Below are 22,956 nucleotides of genomic sequence, written 5' to 3'. Positions count from 1 at the left end.
GAATACCATACCAATAGAGGTGGGCAGATGTTACCAATATGGTAACATAAATACCAAATTGGTATCAGTATCACACAGAGCCCGTCTGGTGACATGGGACAGAAAAATCTAAACTTGTGGCCACAACTAACATTTAGTGGGAATGACTCATTTAATTTCTGGCCATGGCTTAATATCTTATAGGAACGACTTAACTATAATAAGTTATTAAGTTAAGTCATGGCCAAATGTTGTTTTTTTTGTTTGTTTTTTTTCCCCATGTCACCAGTTTGTATTATCAGAGAGCTAGAATCAATCATTTAGTCTCAGTTTCCCCCTTGAAATTTTATTTCACTTTAGTAATGTAGTTTCTCAAGTCAACAAAAAAGATTTTGCACTGATCTGCTCTCAAATGATAATTTTTTACATTTTGTTTATGTAAAAAGCAATTTATATAAATTTGTTTAGCTTTTCTATTGTTTCTGCAGTTCATTTAAGAATTTAAAAGTATATTCTAGATATCTACAAATTAAGTTATTTAAATTCTGTCACAGGGTATTTTGTTGATGCGGATAATTGTATAAAATTATAAATGTCAATCAACTATGAGCACAAAACCTCAGATGTCTGGTAAAATGTTAATGAAGATAGATTTTATTTTTCACCATCTGTGAGTCCAAACTTACATCCAAATCTACAAACAAATGCTTTCACGAGAGTAAAACTAAAGTTTCACAACAGCCAAGCCAGGACTAAAGATGCAGTATTGACAAAATGGGGAATGTTGATAGACCAATCAGCCATTCTATACAATCACATTGTTCACGTTACCATTTCCTTTATTATTTAAGTAGACTTCTTTAGAAATCCTACTGCATGATCATAGGGGATTACCAAAATAATTACAGCTGTGCAAATTGATATTTGAGATTAATGTATTCACAGAAGGGCCCTGAAATCTGTGGTGTGTGTAATTGTTTTTTATTTTTTATTATTCACACTTCCTAACACACTGTACAATATTTCATATTCTTTGCACTAACACAACCATTGCATATGTCTCATGAAAATAACCGCAAATGTAAACCGATTTCTAAAACTTTGATAGCACCAACAAGACATGTTACTAATATCAAATTATTCCAGCTGTCAAATGGTTTGGAATGAAACTAATTAAGTGTCTTCACAGTTCTCACATCTTTTAGCTGTAACTGTAACACAGGACATGAAAAACACTAGTGGAAGTGGGGTATTGCATAGAGATTAATTCTAGACCATGGGTGAGATTGATTTTTCTCACCCATGTGAAGCAAAAAGGGACAAGAATTTGAGATATGGATGCATTAGAAGTCACCAAGCAATTATTTACCATCAACAAATCGAACCCCTACCCAAAACTCAATTTTATACCTTAAATGATGTACTCAAAAACCTCGAACTGGGGCTCTGAAAAAGTCACACTGTTAGCAGGCAAAAACAAGAACCTGTGGTGGGCCAATCGATAGAAACTTCATTACAAGGAAGCCTGGCTAGTAATCTCTTTGGCTGCAGCTGTGAGGGCATACATTCTACCACAGCACCTGTTCTCAATAATGTATCCAGCCTGCACCTGGAGGAGCACAAAGGCGCATTCACACAACTGCGTGGATTAACACTTTCTATCTTTTGTCCCTGTATCTGTCTGCCTATCAAATGCAAGCTCACAAGGTTTCTGTGTTATTTCGTACTCTTACCCTGTTTCTGTCCTGCAGCTCCGGATGAGCTTTCACACATTTTTGCTAAGATGCGTTTTCAGCATCTTACAAGAGCATAAAGGGAGGAAACTATGGGAGCAAACAGTGAAGGTGAGGAGCACCAGCCGGGAAAGTGTGAACAGAGCAAAACAGGGTAGACGAGGTTGGGTTTTTTCTTCCCTTTTTTGCTTAAGATAAGTGGGGCATTTGGGGTTCAGCTATTGTATAATGTGTTATCATGTTTGAACAGCTCAATTTTCCACCAAAGTAAGCCCATAAAGGCAAACCACAGCGACATTTAAAAGCACTTTGCCATTGTAGCTTTCCTAGTTTAAGAAAATTGGGTCTCTACAAAAACAAATAACACATAATCTGGTTGCTATGTTTTCAGCCTTTGATTTAACTCATAAGATCTATAACAGGGTTAGGCAGCAAAAGGAAAAATGTCATATTACAAAATTTTTAATTGATCCCAAAATACATTTCCTGGTCTCACTTGAAGCTTGCGCTCTAAGGAGCTTGTGCAAGTAATGACTGAAACATAATTGATTGTGTGTATCTATTTTTTATGCTAATCCAACCAGTAGATGGCAGTGACAGAGCAAGAACTAGTGCCATTTAAATCACACAACAGGAGTGCTTTATACAAAAAAAAGTATCATCATATTGCCCCTTAAGATAAATAGAAAGTAATTGTTTTGTAGAACCACGGAAAAATTACTGCCTTTAATTTGAGAACTCTCTAATTGTAGGTACCTATTAACTTGACAAAGAGTTATATGATGCCCATTGTCAAAAATTTACATTTCATTAAAAAAATATGCCAAACAATTATAACAGCTGGGTTTGTGATAAGACACTGTTTTAAGATTTAGTCTATAGTCTATATTTCTATCCGGAATATAAAAGGACACCTCAATAAATCTGAATAACATTGAATCTGTAACTTATTTAATTAATTCAATGATACTCACATTCATTACACAGAGATTTATTCCAAACATGTATTTGTGTTAATTCTGATCATTGTGGCTTTAACAAAAACTCAAATTTCAATTTATCAAAAAAGTCAAACAAAACATTAGTTTTAAGGGGAAAATGCTTTGGCTCAAAGATTGACAAAGCTTACTGATATAGCTCTAGTAGGGTTGTCATGATAGGAACGTTTCAAACTCTATACCAAAACTAAAAATATATATTCTTAATACTATTTTTGATACCATTGCATTATTTTTGAAGGCACAGGCTTCTTCCAGTTAAGAGCAAAAAGTGTGATTAATGATAAATATTTTAACCTTCTTCATTCCCTCGTGGCAGTCATTCAGTCATCCTAAATGCTTGTTCTCACCAAGCGTCTCCTATTTCCACAAAGCTGCTCCTTGGAGCTGCAGTCTCTAGCCAAGCTTCCACCTCACAAATTACCTCTCCCCCCACGATTTCCATTTCCCCACTCAACTCCATCAGACTAGCGGCAGCAATTAGCAAACACCTGGTGGACCTGTTCAAGCCTGTTCTTCTTGGATTGAAGAACTACTTCAATCCAACAGAAGTAGTTCTCAATCCAACACTCCCAAGAACGGTTGCAAGGCAGAGTGTCAGGGAGAACAGGAACTTCTTAAAGAGACAGAAGCCAGTTTCTAGGCGTCAAATTACGAAGTAAAATTTCTTTTAAGCCATGTTTGATGTATATACAGCATTTTATAACAACTGAAGGCAACATAGCTACTTGATCGCGCTACAAAAATGGCAAATGTCTAAATGGCACGTAGTACCCTTTTGCACTACGTGCCAAAAGGGTACGTAGTACATGGTTCATTCAGATGATCAAGGATTCCTGGAAAGTTATTCAAGACAATATTGCTCGTACCAAAATGGTACGTAGTACATTTCGGCACATAGTACAAAATGTACTACATTTTGGCACCTAATACCACCCCTTTAACAGAAATCCCTTACCACAAATGTACATTTAACATAACAACAGTTCAAATTAACTGCTGATATAAGAGGGTTTGCTTTAAAAGCATGCTTGGATGTAAATTACAGGATTATGCTATTACAAACAACCCTGGGATACTAATGTGAACCCAAGTTACAACAGCAACGTTAAACTAAAGAATCATGAGTAATTATATATATAAAAAAAAGGTATAAATTACGGTCATGTTTAAAGGACAAGGGGAGAATAAATATAATCTCAACCACTTCATCACACCCTTTTAGGAATTATAAATCATATGCTAACTTTAGCTTATAACAAAAAAAAAAAACACTTGTAAATACAATGTAGCTTAAAAGTAAATTAAGCACCATGTCAAAAAGGTTAGTAAACACTCTGACACCCTGGAAATTCATTCAAAGATTAACGAATTTGTTTAAACATTTCTTTACCTATTCCCATTGAGTGAGCTCATTGTGGTGCATCAGCAGGTAGGTTCCTGTTTTCCATTTTCAGCACATTTGATTAACAGCAGTGGGATGTCCATCAGACTGTGAAACAACAGATTCCAAAGGCAGGAGAAACAGATGCTAATTAGGGTCACTAGCCATTGTGGTAATTTTTTTATTCTACCTTTTATTTTCTCCTTTTGTGATCAGCACCCCCTTCAGCAGTTGACTCCCCTATGCCAAAACCAGTCCTGATTCTCTATACCGGTAATATCTATGATATTTTAGGTTTCACTTATTGAAGTGATTTACTGAAATAAATTCACCATTCAGTTAGTTTATAATATTCTTAGAAGCATCTGTTTGCAATCTAGGTATCACAGAGTTAATGAAACAATAGAGCTAATTCTTCAGTCAAATTCTTGCCTCCATCACAATGAAAATATGTGGACCGATTAGATTTCTTCCTTGTTGACTTGACCTACTGACTCGAACACTGATATCTATGCAAATTAAATGTGTGCTCTTTCAAAACATGTGACACATGTTTGGGTAGTTCAAACTTAAAACAAGTATTTTAAATGGCATTTGCCAGCCTTGAAAATATTTATGATGGTTGTAACTTGAAGTGGACATGATAAAATTGCAGTGGCTTCAAGCTGTACTGAAGTTACATATTTTCTGGCTTGTTTCACTCTGGGAATATTAGTAATTAGGGTGTTTTGCCCTCTGGGTTTATTTGCATTGTATGAGACAACATTATTTATCAGTCTTTATTATGTAGGGAATAGAATAGCACTCAAACATTTTGAATCATTACGAGGACTTAAACTGAGTATCTCAAAAGTAAGACTAAGCTTATACTGACAAAAAAGTAACTGCTGTTACTTATTCTTAGATAGGCCATGCATGTATACCTCTACTACAGAATTGCAACTCATTAATAACATCACCTAATCACATCCACCAGTGTACTAATTGTTTACCATGCTATTCCCAGATGGTTAATCAATCATTTAATATAGGAGAACAAAACTCAAGATAGTAATGTCGTAAGAACATAATACATTAAAAAATGATACAGTAAATCAGAGTGAATTTTATGCCATTGATCCCAGAATTTATAATTCTGAACATGAGCATATCATACGCATCATATAATCTTTAAAGATGTGATGAGACTGGATGTATGACAATCTCTCCTTCATTTTCACGTTTAGACACAAGGAAAACAGCACAGTAGATATCAGGGAAGTAAAATCAAGAGCAGAGCTTTTAGTTATCAAGCTCCTATCAAGCTCTTTGTTTTATAATTAAAGGTTGATTCAAAACTAAAATCCCAATAATTTGGTGTGGTGGAGTCCATCTCACTTAACATGAAGCTGTGTCACTGTTATCAACATAGCTTATGAGCTGTTTGATTAAATGTAAAGACCGAGACACTAGCCAGACATCTGTTAGGAAATCTGCACAGTGATTACACTGCCTCATCTCACAGAGACTCATAGCAACAAATGATGTAATTAAACTAGAGTAATACTGCCTCTTGGCCTTGGCTTCTTTCCTTGTGTGGACTCCAGTTGTGGTATTTATTCATGTATCCTCTAACCTTATATATATGTATATATGAATGAACATTTCCAAATGCTGTAATTTATTTCCATCAGTCTATTCTCTGAGCTATAGACAGCCAATGTAAAGACTTAAGAATGGGGGTGATATGATACAACTGTAATTGATTTATTGTATGTTAACCAATGATGAAAATTGTTTTCTTTTTATGTTTTTTCTTTTCTTGCATATTTATAACAGCTCAAAATCTTTAGTAGGGGCTTCACTCAATCTAAATTGCTATTAAAGTATAAAAAGCATCATGTGTTTCCCAGCCACACAGTACTACTGTATTTTGTAGCACAATCAAGTAACTATGTTACCTTCAGTTGTAGGTGACACCTTGAAATTGGGCCTCTGTCTCTTCAGGAAGTCATCGCAACATCATTCCTCTATTAACCCTCTTTCATGTTTTTACCAGCATTTCACTGATGATTAGCTTGTATAATGAGCTCAGCAGATGTGCAATTCAACCAGGTGTTTGCCAATTGCTGCTATCTAGTCTGAAGGAACTGACTAGATAGGGAGGGCTGCTCAGTGAAGCTTGGAAACTGCAGCTCCGAGAATGAGCTTCGTCCTTGAAGGCAACGTTCGGCCCCCCAAGCGTTTTGACCAGCTGAATGATTGATGGAATAACATCTTAACATGATCTGAAGCTAAAAAAAAAAAGAGTTGATTTTACATAACACTGCCACTTTAAATTCAAACTCTCCCTGACCTGCAGCTTTCCCACACTCCAAGGCCCCCTGGCCTTCCTTGCCTTAAGTCTTGCTTTGCAGAAATATGTCTTTGCTCGCTCCATGGGCAACAAGTTTCTAGATGCAAAATGAAAGATGTATTTGTCATTAAATCCTATTTAATATACTCCTACCTCTGTTGCGATAATGTAATATGTATTTTAGAATTGTCTCCAAACTCATTAAAAGACAATGAATAGATGCAACACTAAGTTTAGATTTCAGTGTTTCTCCACCACAGGCCTCCTTTTATGGGTAATGGTGGAAGATATTTAGCCCACTACGAAGCAAAATAAGTGTGAGTTACAGTTTCAATCCGCCCTTGTCTAGAGAACTTCAATCACTCAATTTCTCTGAGCAGTATGCTTCCAATCCCACCAAACAGCTGGCCTGGCATTTAGAACACATGGGGATTAGGGGCTTGATTTAGTTAGAGGCTCAATCCAGAGTGAGACCACACAAGCACTTATGATGCCACGTTCTCCTCTCTGCTGGCTTTGTGATAATGTCCTTCTTTTTGTTTTGCTTGCAGGCATACAGTATGCCACAAATAATGCCACATGTAAATGTCTTATTATCATTGTAACACACCTTAAATATGCTTTCCCCCTTTTATTATGCATATATAAAAAAGAAACATTATAGTTGTCAGAGGCTGTTTTTAGAATATCAAATATTTCTCTTGGTATCTTGGACACATCATTTTTCTATCTATGATATTTTTAACTACTGCTGGATTTAAAATAATCTCTTGGCTCTTGATATTTCCCATCTTGCCCAGTCAGTCGTGCCATCATAAGCCCTGCTGATAATCATATGCTTTCACTCTGACTTAGGAATGCAAGGTATGCAACCTTATGAAAATAATGCTGCTTGTGAAAAGTACAGGTCTGCGTCAGTGCTCTTTGACAAGATGTACAAAAGAGGAATCTGTCAAGTCAAGATTTCCCACTGACTATCACCTCTCATTGGTTAGTACAAGGAACTAATTTGCATGTGGTGGGAGTGTCCTGAGCCAGCACTGAGATGAATGACTTGTTCAAGTCAGAGAGAAATAAGGCATAGCACTCGGCAGAGGTCTGCTCAGCTCAAAATGCCTGAGTTACTTAAGCTGCCACTCTTCCTGCTGTAAGTGGAAAGTGCTGGACAAGGACATAAACATGTTCAGGAGCAGGTACTCCAGCAAAAGAGACAGCATATGGGTAAGTTTTCAGGTAATTTCTATTTTTTCTAATCACTGCAACCCAACAAAAAACTGTCTTGCTGTGATCTAAAAAAACAGAGTGACTTTTTGTACCATCAACATGGATACATAAGGTTCTTTCTGTTGTTATGCATTTTTACGATGGGAACTTCTTCAATATAAAATAAACTCTTTGTAACAAATATCATTTTAAGCCATGGCTTAGATTTATTTTCTTAACTGGTGAGCGTAGTGGTGCTTGTAATTATTATACCACTAAGACTTCACAACATAAAACAAGAATAGAATTTCATACAGAACAAGAAATGCTCAGTTTCACCAAAATCATAGTTTTCTGATACTTTGTTGTTGTTGTTTTAATCAACCTGAAATATCTTTTATTTTCTTGTATTACAGGGTTTCTACATCCTTATGTTGTACACAACCCCCCTCTCCTGTCTGGCAAATTTCAGTCAAGCAAAAGAGCTCATCTATAAGATAAAGGAGGGATTACCCAAGGGGACTTTCATCGGGGCTATTGGAGTGGACTTACGTTTGGATTTCACAGTTGAGCCCCCCTTTTTATTCAGTCTCACTCAAAAGAAGGTCAGTGAGCAGTATGTGAACATAAATAATACTACTGGGGAGCTTTACACATCCACTGCTGAGATTGACAGGGAGACCCTGTGTCCTTACAGCTCTGAGGAGCAGGGATGTTTCCTTTCACTGGACGTGTTTGTGTTGCCTCAGCAGTACTTTCAGCTTGTCAAAGTAAAGCTTTTAATTGAAGACGTGAACGACAACAGGCCAAAGTTCCCCACAGATGAAATCTGCATGTCTATCCCAGAAAACACACCAATAAATGGCCGTTTTGCAGTGGAACTGTCTGCTTTTGACCCGGACCTGGGGATTTATGGAGTGCAGACCTACTGGCTGGTTAACGACTTTGGTGTGTTCACTCTGGATGTAGAGGAGAATGATGGAGGTGAGCTGACACCATTCCTCATTGTGACAGACTTTTTAGACAGAGAGACGCAAGCTGAATATGTTACAGATATCATTGCAGAAGACGGAGGGACCCCTCCCCTTCTTGGAGCAGCAACTTTAAAAATTGCCATCACAGATGTAAATGACAACTGCCCTAAATTTACAGAGTCACAAATTAATGTCACTCTGCACGGGAATACCAGCAAAGGGGCACAGTTGGCACGTTTGCATGCTTTTGACCCTGACCTTGGTGCTAATGCACAGATCAGCTACGCTTACAGTGAACGTGTGCCAAAGAACACCAGGAGCTTGTTCCATTTGGACAAAATTACAGGGGGGATCAAGCTAGCCAGGAAACTAGACTTTGTCACAACCACATTTTACAAATTGACTGTTCTGGCCAATGGACCTGGCTGCATCCCTGCTGTTGCAACTGTAACTATCTATATCATCAAAGTGGTTGCAGGACCCCCTGCTGTCATACCTAGATATATTGCACCCGAGAAGGATGGAGTGGTGACATTAAAGGAGTCTGAGCCAGCTTTTTCTCCAATTGCATTTTTTACTATCAAAAATATGGACAAAAGCCAAAAGGTGGACTGTTATTTGGAAGGCTTTGGTCCCTTCAGGCTTGTCCCATACCAACAGTTAGAGAATGAGTATTTACTAGAAACAACAGAGACATTGGACTATGAGAGGACTCAGGAATATGAGCTAATTTTGGTTGCTAACAATACTCAAGATCTAATCATAAAGACGTTCCTAAAGGTGCAGGTTTTGGATGAGAACGACAATGCACCAGTGTTTCAACAGTCTTTGGTGGAAATATCAATTGAGGAAAATAATTCACCAAATACATTTCTAACTCAGCTGCAAGCCTCAGACCCAGACAGTGAAAGTCGAGGGGAGGTAATCTACATCCTTGGTGGTGATACTCCTGGGATTTTTGTTGTGGATCGTCTGACGGGGGTTCTGACTGTTGCGACATCTCTTGACAGAGAGGAAAAAGAAAAATATCGGTTCATAGTTAGAGCAGTAGATCAGGGGACACCCAGGAGGGAGTCAATTGCTACGGTGGTGGTGACTGTACTGGATCGCAATGACAACAGTCCATGTTTCATTAACAAGGATTTTACCTTCTTTGTGCCAGAGAACTTTCCTGGGTATGGGGAAATTGGTGTCCTCTCTGTGACGGATCCTGATGCTGGTAAGAATGGGTGGGTAGCCCTGTCCATCCTTAATGGAAGTGACATTTTTATGATAGACACTGGCCGAGGTGCACTGAGGGCCAAGACATCCCTAGACCGTGAGCAGCAAGGAACGTACCAGCTGTGGATTGAGGCCGCTGATGGTGGGGTGCCAGCGCTTTCCTCTGTTACTATGGTGACTGTTCTCTTGTTGGATGTGAATGACAACCCGCCAGTTGTTCTTTTCCCTCAGTCCAACCAGTCCTACATGCTGGTACTACCTAATACAACACCTGGGACATCAATAGCAGAAGTATACGCAGTGGACAAAGACACAGGAATGAATGCTGTGATTGCCTACAGTATCATTAAAAGGAAAGGGGGTGAGCCAGGGTCATTTGCCATCGACCCAGAAACAGGAAACATAACATTGAAGAGAGAGCTCAGCAACAGGGGGCTTTACAGCCTTCTAGTGAAAGTTAGTGATCACGGTCAACCTGAACCGCTTTACTCAACGGTCATGGTTAACTTCTTTGTCAATGAAACAGTGAGTAATGAGAGTTACATCCAAAGTCTGCTGACCAGAGACGTTGACATAGAAGTTGAAGAGAAGCCCTGGTACATCAGTCAGATGACAGATGGGCCAGAGAGGTATGAGCTGTTCCCCTGTCGGCCCATCCTCATCAGTCTTTCAGTGGCGTGTCTCGGGTTGTTTTCCCTGGTTCTCATATTGATATCATACATATGTTGCAAGAGATTCAAAAAGATAAGGAAGAAAAGATCAGAAGTGGAAGTACCTTTAAAATTGAAAAATGGCTCAACAAACTTTCTGAACAGAAAACTCAGGCAGATGTCAAACATCTGATCATCAGTTTTGTACATATCCAAAAGCTACCACTGTTTACATGAATGTTTACAAATATAAGAAATACAGCTCTTACATAAAGTTGCTGTTTTTGCTTTGGTAATTTTAGTGTTATTACTGCAATATACCCAAGAGGGGAAGAGCTAAGTTTAAAGTTCTATTTTGTCATCTCCTATACGATACATTGTATTCGTGATTCTTTTCAATTAATTCAAATGTGACACATTAGAAAATTATTGGCAAGAAAGTAATAATGGCATTATAGTAAAGCAACAAGAGCAACTGATTAGATTACAGTTATTTTGTACATATTGTAAAAATTGTTTTACTATTTTATGTAACACTTTTGCACTGGTATAAATAGAGACGTTTCACCATAGGAGGTCCGTTCTCTTAAATCAATTTAAGAAAAAAATTATCCATTGAGGTTATCAGTGAAAGTTAGAGAAATTTTAAAATATTTACTTTTTCAAAAACTGTCCATGTAGATTCACGAAGCAAAAATCTAATTTCTAAATCTGAATGTTGTGAAACATCCCATGTGCAAAGAAATCATGTGCTTGATTAGCACATTTTTAAAACCTACATATAGACCCCTGCCAAGCTTTATCAGAACAATCAGCCTCACTGTTTAGCTCTTGATCAGTTACTTTGGACTGGATTGAGTTTTGTCATACATGTTAACAAGACCCCAGAAAAAAAGTGTGCATGGGGTCCCTGTCTGTGTTTTTGGTTTATTTTTTAATCTTGTCTGAGCACAGTGTGAGTAACTACAAAAAGACTTCCACAACTGAAAAGTACCTGAAGTCATATGCAGTCAAACATATTTAACATAAAATCCCTCCCAATACAGCTAATAATTTATCAAAGATGATAAATGAAACAATTTCCACTATTTTTTGTCATTTATGTGCTTGATGTTACATATGTCAATCTAATTTAAAGAATCATGCCATTTTTAATGTCTGTAAAATAAACTGCAAGTGTATGAAAGAGAAAATCTGATAAACTATTAAAGATATTTATTTTTATAATATATTTGATATCATCCTATGTCTCATATGTGCCATATTTTTCAAACTGTTTTTCTGTGAAATCCTTTATCATATGAAGAAAGATTCAAGATACTTTATTTCACCTCCCTGTTTATTGACAGGTTGTTTAATATAACTCACAGATTCAAGTTCGCATTTGTTCTTGTTAGCTTGTTTTTTAAAATATTAATAATGTATAAACAAACACACAATGCATTAATTCGATGTGTGTCTTTAGTAAATGCATCTCTTAACACATATGTACCAATTATGGGGAAAATTGGCTTTTTAGAACAAAGTAGAATAATTTGATATCAGTTAAATTCACTAAAATTTAGATACAGTTTTCTGATCTAGTATGGAAATGGTTAATGCATTGCACTACACACAATGCAAGTGCCAGAAAACAGTTGAAAAACAGCCTGAGACCCTGTATCGCTGTCAACACCTGCATGGGTGTCAGAGCTGGTACAGTAACACCCAGAGTAACACTTTAAAGGTAAAACATTGCTCTTGTGTGGAAGGTCAAATCAACTTTCCTCACCTTTTTTGAGTTGCACTGTACCACTATTACTGCTACAACCAGTACAAATTCATGAAATATCACCCATGAAATTGTGAAAGTGGCCGTGACACTTTCTCCTCCAACATACGAACACCTAATCTTCAGCTTTATGAAGGTGCCGCTTCCCTGCGCAGTGCTTGTTTGTGTTTACTGTGAAAGCTGTGCAGACACAAAGCCTTCAGGACTCTGTGTTTTCTTGTTAACGGGATGTACACTCCCCAGAGAGGAATTCTGTTGTATTAAGCACCACTGAAACCTGTTTGGCTTTCACAAAGCGGCAAACATCCAAACAAACCTGTGCTCACAATGTGCTCACCCAAGCAGCTTCTTAAGTGATCACAGGCTTTTCAGGACGGAAGTGTGCCATGCAGGCACAGAGCACATCAGGAGCTATCAGCCTCAGTGTAATCCTCAGTAATCATTACTGGCCAAGCTGTGCATTACACAAATAGGCTGAAATATGATACATAGCATGCACATGCTAGTTGTGTGTATGATCACAGGTAATAATGGAAGGTGCTTTAATAAGAACAAAATATCTCACAAGGCGTGACATTAAGGGAATGCATGTGATCTGCCTTATGCTCCAAGACAAGTATAACTGGATTCAAATGTTTTTTTTTCTGCAACTGTGTAGCTATTTTCTTAAAGGAACAGTCAGGCAAGTAATGTGTTTCTTAAAAGAAGCCCTCTTGCTTTTGTCAGTAATATCACTCATAGTTTACTGTACCGCATATTACGGTGCCTGCTTCAAATGTTGTTCACCCTTGGAAAATTAGGTGCTATGTCTTAACCTCATTCATCAAGCAGAACTCTCGCTCAGTCAATACCCTGGTGACGCATTTCAATCAAGGCTACACCAAAAAAAAGCTTGCAGCCAAGTAACCCTTAATTTGGTATGGTGTCTGGATAACTTTACATTTGTTTTTCACACTGTGCAAACACTTGCAGGAACGTGATTAATTGCAGAAATAACAATGAAGGTCTTACTTCACTATGTCCCTTCTCTCCCCCTTCCAGCGTTTAGTTTTTCAGTGGGCCTCTTTTTTTGCCTTAACATGCTGGGACAGGAAACGGTGATACCAGACTGTTGGGTTATTATATCACTCATAAGCAAGGCACTTAAGAAACACTAAAGTTGATAGTGTACGACAATGTGTTTATTTGCTTGATTGAGTTCAGTCTTTGTTTTGCTAACATGTTTCTTTTCTATAATCAGTTAGATTTGAAGCAGTTTAAGAATAATGACAAATATAAATACAAAAATAACATCCATGCTCCCTTTCTTTTTAGGATGCTTTCTATTCTTCTTAAGTTATTTCTTTTCTCACCAGGTGTTGTAGAGGAGTGCCAGAATTGTGTGCAGAAAAAACTAAGTAGCAATATTTAATAACTTAATAAGGAGGTTATACAGACTCCAAGCAGCTGGAATAAGTTACCTGAGCAGAATATTCATGTCAACATGCTCATATGCCCACGAAATACCAACTAGTCCCTCATGTTTGTCGCACTAAAGAAAATCAGGATGGAAGATGAGATCACAAGAGTACTTTAAGCTTGTCCCTCAAGAAGGCTGGACTTTTTTTGACAATGTATTTCTAAATCAGGGCGGACAGATAGTTATTGTCTAAATGGACGTAGAAACATATTTGTATTTGGTTAAAAGAGTTGCATCAAGTTTTTTTTTCTGTAAGGGTATCTTAAAAACTTGGAAGTTGGAACACCTTTCCTGTATATGTCTACAGATTAATTGAAAAGCATCAGTGCATATCCAATATAAGCTCTTCAAATCACTGAGAATTGTGACCAATTAATTCAGTCTTTGTTTAATCTAAAATGTGAATATTGCTTCTTAGCGAGTGTTCCTGTCAAGAGTTTTGTGGCAAACTCCCAGCAGGTTCTCTCTTTACACCAGGTTTAAAGCACCTGCATGGCTGTGTAGGTACATTTGCATTGCTAAATTGCTGCATCACACCTGCTGCTGTGCATTCATATTTTAAGCCTTTGTGCCACTGTAAAGCTGTGATGCATATGCTCCCTGAGCACTCTTTTTCTTTTGCCTCTGGTGATAAAGAAATCCTTTTGTGCAATTTATGATTGATTTTGTGCAAAAATCGCACTCCAGAATGAACCGGTTTTGCAACAGAGAGGATCTTGAGCAGGTGTGGGTGCTGTAATCTATTAGCATAAATTTCTCCGCTGCTGGTGTGAAGGTACCTTTATTGCTAAATAAGCACTTATTAGTTTTGACCATGGTCTTGGTGCTATTCTGGTCTTTACTTATATCTTGTAACTACTGGGTAGTTTACTGAAGGTTTCAGACTTATTTTAGTAAGAAAATGAACATAACACTGATTTTTTAAAACCTATTAAACATGATAGAAATCATCTTTTCTTTCCTTTTCTTTAGAAAGGGTTCTTTGTTCAATCATATTCTAAACATGAACTGAACTCAGTTATCCGCATACTGCAACTTTGCCCTAAACTATATAATCAGCTATAAGATCTTATTGAGCTTAACTTGATCTTCGAGGGGATGTTTTGTTAAGTGAATCCCGCTCTGGGTTTTACAAGGATAGGAACAGCTGGGAAAGGTGGCAGTTAGAGACACTTCACAGCTTTTCCACATGACTGATCCCCATCAGTGATACTTCTGCTAAAACCATCAAAACAAGGGCAGAACAGGCTTTTGAAAGGTGACTAAGTTTATTTTAAGATAATTAAACACTGCATAGACAGCTAGACACAGACACATCTCAACCTTTGCCCCTGCATACTTTCTCTGTTTTCTATTACCATCTGGGCCTTTTACCCCCCTTCCAGGAAAGTCTATCTGAAATTACATTAAATTCTTAATGGTGTAGACAGCAGGTAATTATCGTCAGTCACAGCCTGATCCCATTTCCAGATTGGCTTAATTGTAGGTCCCTGCCTTGAAATCAAACAAATAAAGACACAATGAGAGGCCTAGGTTAGGTTACACAGCTCCAGTGAATGGAGGAGGCTACATTTCCCAAGTTATGACATCAAATACGGCCCTCTACCACAAGAACACCAACACACACACCCCGACACACACTTTGTTTAATCTTCAATAATGTATCTCCATATTCTCCCAGTGAAAATCACTGCCTTTGATCTCAAACATCTTTCATTTGCTGTGATGCAACAACATATAATCCAATCGCGTTCTTCTGATCCTGCTGTGGATTACGTTACTAATTTCCTTTATTCCTCCGTCCCCATTTCTCTCTCCGTTTCATTCCAGCAAAAACACAAACAGGAGTTCAGGGAATTAACTGTGGCAACTTGGTTCTAAGCAACTTATTTTTTCCCACAACTGCGCTCTGATGATTTATTATAATGTCATGCCACTGGATTTATTTCCTTTCCTAACCAGTACAATAGACCTTTTGGATATTATTAATTTTTTTTTTCCAATAACATTTGTAGATAAAATATATGTTAGATTTCAATCACATTTAAGGGGTGGAGACTATCCCAGCAGCTAACAGGCGCAAAGCAAGACCCCAAGCAAGAGACTACCCCATGTGGAAAACAAACACCTACACACACACCTACACACATAGAGGCATCTCAGTTATCAAACAACATAGCTTGTTTTGTTTCTCACTGCCTGAAAAAGCTGGGCCACCCAGAGAAGACCAAGAAGAACATAAGAGAACATCAAAACCAAATCCACAACAAAGATTGCCAGCGACTTTGAACAATATGTATGCTTATGAAAAATATGGCTTAAAAATTGTTGAAATCATCTCTACTTCTTTGTGTAAAGGGATGCAAGCAAATGACAACACAACTAATTTATTTCCTTAAGACATGCTGGCAGTCTTGATTAACATCTTTTGATGTTATTTTTTTTTGAAGAGAACATTAACAATTTACTCCATAAGTTTATTCTGAAAAATAACTACATTTCCACAGCAAATCTGTCGTTTTTCTGAATTACAATTGCATTTCAGTGTTAATAAGCTCCTAGCCCTAATAGGATTGACTGCACTGTGAATGCAATTGAGTGCCAATTTTTGCTAACTACTGAAGCGGGTTTCTATGTAGTTGATACACTTTATGCTTGACTGTGGGTGCTTGTGCTTAATTAAAGCTGCAAAACTTAATTTTAAATTAAATGTAATATTCTGGTTACCTAGCAAAAGAAGGCCATTGAGATGTTTCAATATTTTCACATAATGTCAACCTCTCAGAAACTAACAAAGCTAACAACATTATTTGAGCTTTCCAAAATTCGATAATATACACAGAAGTTTTATTGTATGTAAACAGATATATGCACTGAATGTAATAACTTTAAACTATATTTCATTATCATGGCCTTGAGCAAATATAAATAATTTTGGAAAGAGTGTTTTTATACAGTGTATGTACAGCTAATTCAAATGCAAATATTATCAATTTAATATTATCAGTTAATTTATTTTAGTAACTCAGTTTACTACGTGAAACACAATATGGATACATTATACACAGACAGATCTATTAAAGTCTTTACTTCTGTTAATTCTGATAATTTCTTCATCCATAGCTATTGAAAATATGACATTTAATCTAGAATTTTGCTCAAGACGAATAAATACAGAAATGTAGGCCTATTGAGAAATTTGTTCAATATCTGTCTACAGGTTGTTAGTCTTAAAAGGTACAATTGATCCAAAAAAATCAATACATGTATCGCATAACCAATATTATGCCCTTCTTAGGATTCAGAGACACAACTATCTCAGCCATTGACTCAATGTTTTTGCTTTAATCTGCATAATACTCTTTATACACCTTGGCTATACAACCCTCAGCTCATTGTAAATACTACCATATGTTGTGTGCTGTGAGTATCTTCCAAATAAACCATATTATTTGTGTTCTTTGTGAAAAGCCTAGGCGGGCATTTTCCATTCGGATAAGTAATGTTCATCTTCTCACATGTACATGTCAAATCGTTAGAAAAATTGTTAAACTTTTGAATACATAATGGCTGACCCAGTCTTTAAATGAGCAGTATATAGAATATGATGTAATTCCCATGTACGGAGATATTGGAAGTCTCCTCTCTTGATCAAAAGAGTAAGGTTAATCAAGGCCTTGGTGTCTTGATTAATTTTGCCTCAAGAATTGAAAAAACCATCTTTGACTACTGATAAATTATAATATAGTGTTTATATTTAATTTACTCTGTACACACACCAGCTTTATGTAACATCTAGTTTCCAGACCTGTAGGTACATGTCAACCACTTCAGTGTTGACATTTGTTCCCGCTGTCCAATTCTGTCCCCTGTATCTAACTAATGATCAACACTAAACTTTAACTCGTATCACATATTAGTTCTGTAGTAATCAAATATTTTGAGAGCAAACATGGGAAAATTAATTACTAAACCATTGAAGAGGGTTATTCTGCTGATCCCTGAGGCAAGTCATAAATGTTGGCGTGAAAGGAAATGAGTGACAGGACAAGCACTTTACTACAAACAAGTGCTTATTTATGGCCAATATATTGCATCTTTTATTGGTTGGGCGAAATGACTATTAAGCCTTTGCTTTAAATTTAACTATTGTTTGCTTAAATTTAACCCAGCAGCATGTATGTTTCTAATTAACTGGCTGTGGTAATAAAATCAAATTAAATTAAGACTTACTCATATTCTCCATTGTATTGTGTAGGTCAAGATTTGATAGGGTAGTCTATATGTCAAGGGTCAACTGGTTCAAAAGAAGTTGACTGTTGAAGTGGGTTCTTTGAAGTAGTTGTGAGTTGTTATCGTCTTAAAGTAGGAAGAGGTCAGTGGAATGAATTAGAAGACATCTTCATACCGCAGAAAGGCAATATTGGTTTGAGTGGAGTCACTTATGCATATTTTAGAAATACTGCATAATACTGCAAATTATGTCATTGCAATGCACAACAATATTATATTGTCTGATCCTTCTCCCATATGCTCATTTATTTCTTTAGTTGGTTGTTGCTGCTAAATAACATGCCCTGGGGCTGCTTGTTGGCTGAGACACGTTATTTTGCATATATAAGTCTGCCAATATGTTAGTAAACCTTAGAATTTAGTCTCTTGCGTTTTTTGTGTTATTATCAATTTACTTTTTTAAATGAAAAAAATTAAACTTAAGTGCTTGGAACCATTCCTATGTGATACTGCCTGACTGAAGCACTGGCATCCCTGTTACATAGACAAGTCCTTGCCAAGCTGAAGACATGCCAGTATCAGCACACAGGATGTGATGGTAACAAAATAGTTCTCTCCAGTTTCTGCTCTCTTTGGAGTTTCAACAACCGCAATCTCTCTCTCTCTCTCTGCTCTTTCTCCTACCAACAGTTCCTCCTCTGTATTATCTGGCTCATACAGATATGCTCCTGTCTCCCCTGAAAAGGCAAAGTCATCTTTGCTGCTGCAATTGCTTACTATCCTATCTGTAGCTGTTTCAGAATAACACCAGCAGAATGACTGTCTCACATGATTGGATGATTGATCTATTTTATGTAAAAGAAAAAAAAAAATCAAAAATCTTGAATGACTAGCCTTACTCCAGAATGAAATTGTCTCTCTCTTTCTATGAATTCAAGTGAATGATTTTGGTGCACTTGCAGGTAGGTTAGCTATTAATCCCACTTTAAAACTCTAGAAATAAGAACTCTAAATTATGGATTCTCGTTTTAAAGGCAGAAAAGGAATGAAGGCTGAATGAACTACCCTCCCACCCCCTACAAAAGTGGCCCTTTTTTCCATCTGAAAAAAATATCAGACTTCAAAGATAGATGCCTTTTAGGGTCAGTCTGTCTGGCTGGCCGTCTGAGCTGTGGCAACATACCAAGTTAATGGAGTGCCAGATGAGCTTTCCTTATTAATATTGGCCACTCATGCATCACAGTAAGTTGTTTCTGTTTCTGTCAAGGGGAACTAAGCCTCCTCGCTTAATTTGGTGAATAAAATGTGTGAGTGCGTATGCGGGTGTGTGTGCGTGTTTTCATTTGTGTGTATATTTTTATTCCTCTCATTTACCTCCTGATTGGATACATTATAACTTAGTTCCAGCCATGTTTGCACACTGGTTGAGGACAGTCAGAGCATTTGCTCATCACATAAACATGCACGCTATAACCTCAGGGACTAATTTGTCCTTCCATATTTCAGTATTGTATTTTATGATGGTGAGACAGACACTTCACCTGAGACAAGAGAACAAAGTTATGCTTTGGTCTACATGACAATCAGAGGGCAATGGGGGAAGAAAGGGAGAAAAGAAAACCCACCTAACCCCAGAGATTATTTGTAGTTTCTAAGCTTACAGCCGCAGGCAAAGGATCACAACAAAAATACAAACACAAATGCAGACAGGCACACAGAGCAGGTTGAATAAGAACAGAGAAAGAACAGAAAAATAAAAACCTGTGGGTATTTGGATGTTGATAACTGAATAAGCCTGTAAAAATAAAATTTAAAGTTATTTTCAACATGTTTTATACTAGAGATTAAATAAGTAATAAACATGCCACAGTTTCTCAGTTAATTTTTTTTCTACTGGAGTCATTGACATGAATTTCACACCACAGTTTGTGCATAATTATTAGACAAGCAATGTATTTTGACAATGTCATTAATTGTAGGCATATTTTCTAACTACAAGCTGGATAAACCTGAGTCCTTAACAGAGATATGCACAGCAGGTGATATGTATCTATGTATTGTGAGAGGGGATCGCATAAGAAGGTCAATACTCTACATCAAGGTGTACATAATTAATAGGCAGCTTCTTTTCTTTAGTTAAAATGACCCAAAAAGAGATTTAACTGGCTCTGTACAGTCAAAATTATAAGTCTCTCAGAAGGATGCAGCACTTTTGAAACTGCAAACATATTGGCGTGTGATCACAGAATCAACAAATGTTTTGTTAATAGTCAACAGAGTCACAAGAAAAGTGTTGAGGAAAAAAATGCACAAATTAAATGCCAAGGATGTAAAAAAAAAAAAAAAAAAAACAATCAACCATGGAGCTACCAGGAACTTTTAAGATTTATGTGTCAGAAATCTTAAGAGAGGGGCATCTGGCAGTTTCTGGCTTATGCTAAAATTATGCTAATTCAGCTTCTGGATTTTTGGGTCCAGTGGTGCTAATTGGGATATTCAGACATTTAGAAATGTAGCTGTGACCATTACTATTTATAGAGTATGTTCGCAAAAGTAAGACTTTTTTATGAAGATCTATTTGCTTTCTCCAGTGATTTGGCCACAGCTCCTGGAATACTTTTGAGATACTATCAGATTTAAGTTGGTGTCTCGGCTGACTATGGTACTGATACATGTTTTTTTTCATGTGTACAATACTTTTCCCCTATACCATTTATCACTGCATTGCTATACTCATGCTTATATAGCGTGAGTATAGCAAACCTTGACACCATCAACTATGCTATTGTGTGATCCAATGTCGTCGTTCAGTTCTTTACTTCTTAAATGAAAACAATTTTATGACATCCTACACCTTCCTCACTTTTAGTGAACACGTAGAAAACCACTCAGAAGGTCACTTTAATTTCATAAAGTCATACACAATATGCATAATATATAGGTGCATTAACAAAGTGTATAAAATATTCAAACTTCAATTTACATGTTGTAGCCATGAAAAATTAAGTAGTGCCACAGAAAATTGTTAGGATTTATAGGAAAAGTAGCAAGAGTCACATTGTCTTGTTTCGTGTAAAATGTTTTCTGTCTTGTCTCTTCTTTGAAGGGACATTGCTCAGTGGTAGAGCATTTGACTGCAGATAAAGAGGTCTTGTTCAAATCTCAGTACCTCCTGCTCAGATGCTGTGCATGAATGACACTACACTTGCTTTTGAACTTTACCGAGGCATAAATGGGTTGTTTCAATAGAAATAACAACACACATTCATCTTTATAGACTGTTGAAAGTGAACAAAAAGACATGTAGCCAGTTTGTTAGTACTCATTCTCTTATCATCTCACCTTTTTTTCAAACTTGTACTTGAATGAGGGGCTATATTTGTCCCGTTCTGATTCAGTTCTACTAAAAACTTCTCTGAATCCACTGAAAACATGTTTCACCTCTCTTGAGAGAAGTTGGATCACCAATTTTGTGTATGTGTTGGACATATTAACTTGTAAATTTTTAAAACTCTCAAACTGTAGACTGTCCACAACCTTCAAGATGTAGCTCTCTATAGTAGTTTCTTGGTTCATTCTTTAGTCTACAAGAATTTTATGTTTTGTCCATGAACCATTGCAACATTATTGTGGGGAAAAAAAGAAGAAAAAGCTGGAAAAAACATAGAAGCACAAAGTATGCTGTGCTTTCAGTAATTCACTTTTTTAGAGTATTTCATCAGATAAATTCAAGGTTCTGTCTTATTACAGTTGTCTGGCTCCAAACTGATGAAATACATCAGCAGGAAGACAAAGCTTAATCCCCAGAGGACGACTGACTGAAACAGCACCTACAAAATGCAGTAGGTGAAATCAAGACTGTTTGTCTAGAAAGTTTTAGACTAGTTCAGTGGTGGCACATTTGACTGCAGATGGAGAGGTCTCAAATTCAGACCTGAACACCTGAGTCTGGGTAAATATTGTGTTTCAGATGCTCACTACCTGCAATTCTCCTTCATATTTATTCATATCACAAGCTTTTTACAAGCTAAACAACAGTTTAGCTGCAAGTAACAGGTTGTTTTCATTTTGATTATCTTTCTGTTTTACAACAGTCATAAAACAGGAGCAAATGTGTCAAACTCATGAAAACTCTTGAAATTAAAGTTTGTGAAGTTTTGGTCCTTCTGGTTTTGGTTTCCGGCAATTGTAGTTAAATCACTTGAAGAAACACAAATAAAAAGTGTACTGATGGGAAGAAAATGCTCAATACAGGCTTGACTTTTACTTCATTTTTGTCTATTTTTTGTGTTGCTACATATTTGCTGTTCAGGCATCTCCTCCTTCTTTATGTTGTTACTCGGTTGAATGTGAGCACCCTTTACACATCAGTTTTCTTCCTCAATCTTGTTGAACATTTTCAGGAATTCTAAGAAAGAAGCCAAAACTGAATCTACTGAAGACAGTTTGGAAAGTAGGGTTGATTAGTGAGATTATGTTGTTTGTAAGCAGCAAACCACAAAAAATGCAAATGTTGTGGTTGATCATTAACTTTATGCCAATGGTACGCCTTGATGTAGGGGGCATAGCTCAGTGGTAGAGCACTTGACAGCAGATCAAGAGGTCCTCCAGTTCAAATCTGGATGTCCCCTGTGGAGCAATTAAATCCCATGAAAGGTTAACACTTTTCAGAACTTGCACCCTGCATGAAAACTAGAGCTGGATGTGATGAACTCTGCATTTCTGACCTGTATATTCATCTGTGCCTTCCCTGTTTCTCTAAACTACATAGAACAAAACTAACTTGTGCCTGGTTCTTTCATCTTTATGATGTATTAATTTCTGCTCATTACTGGTTGGATTTGGCATCAATGTTGTGCTTGAAGAACTTTGTCTCTAGACACAATGAAACTGTTAAATTATTGAACCAAAAAACTAAGATATTGGCAGTTTTTCTCAAATGCTTTAGTGCATCAGAATTAAAATGTTCACAACTGTTAGTTCAACCTTCACAACAAGAAGTTGTGAAGTCATAGT

The 22,956-nt window shown here is 36.9% G+C and overlaps 1 protein-coding gene and 1 non-coding gene across 2 annotated transcripts; both read left to right on the top strand.

The window, feature by feature from the left end:
- Positions 1-7,483: 7,483 nt before the first annotated feature.
- pcdh20 (protocadherin 20) lies at positions 7,484-11,708 on the top strand. Its single transcript, XM_032561520.1, has 2 exons — positions 7,484-7,650; positions 8,049-11,708. The coding sequence occupies exons 1-2, from the start codon at positions 7,609-7,611 to the stop codon at positions 10,668-10,670; spliced, it is 2,664 nt and encodes an 887-aa protein (XP_032417411.1). The 5' UTR covers positions 7,484-7,608; the 3' UTR covers positions 10,671-11,708.
- Positions 11,709-22,498: 10,790 nt separating this feature from the next.
- Positions 22,499-22,571, top strand: trnac-gca (transfer RNA cysteine (anticodon GCA)). The gene has a single exon. It is a non-coding gene; the product is annotated as a tRNA-Cys (tRNA).
- Positions 22,572-22,956: the final 385 nt, after the last annotated feature.

The sequence above is a fragment of the Xiphophorus hellerii genome, chromosome 4, assembly GCF_003331165.1.
Source record: "Xiphophorus hellerii strain 12219 chromosome 4, Xiphophorus_hellerii-4.1, whole genome shotgun sequence".
NCBI classification, from domain to species: Eukaryota; Metazoa; Chordata; class Actinopteri; order Cyprinodontiformes; family Poeciliidae; genus Xiphophorus; species Xiphophorus hellerii.
This window is presented reverse-complemented; position numbering and strand designations above follow the sequence as displayed.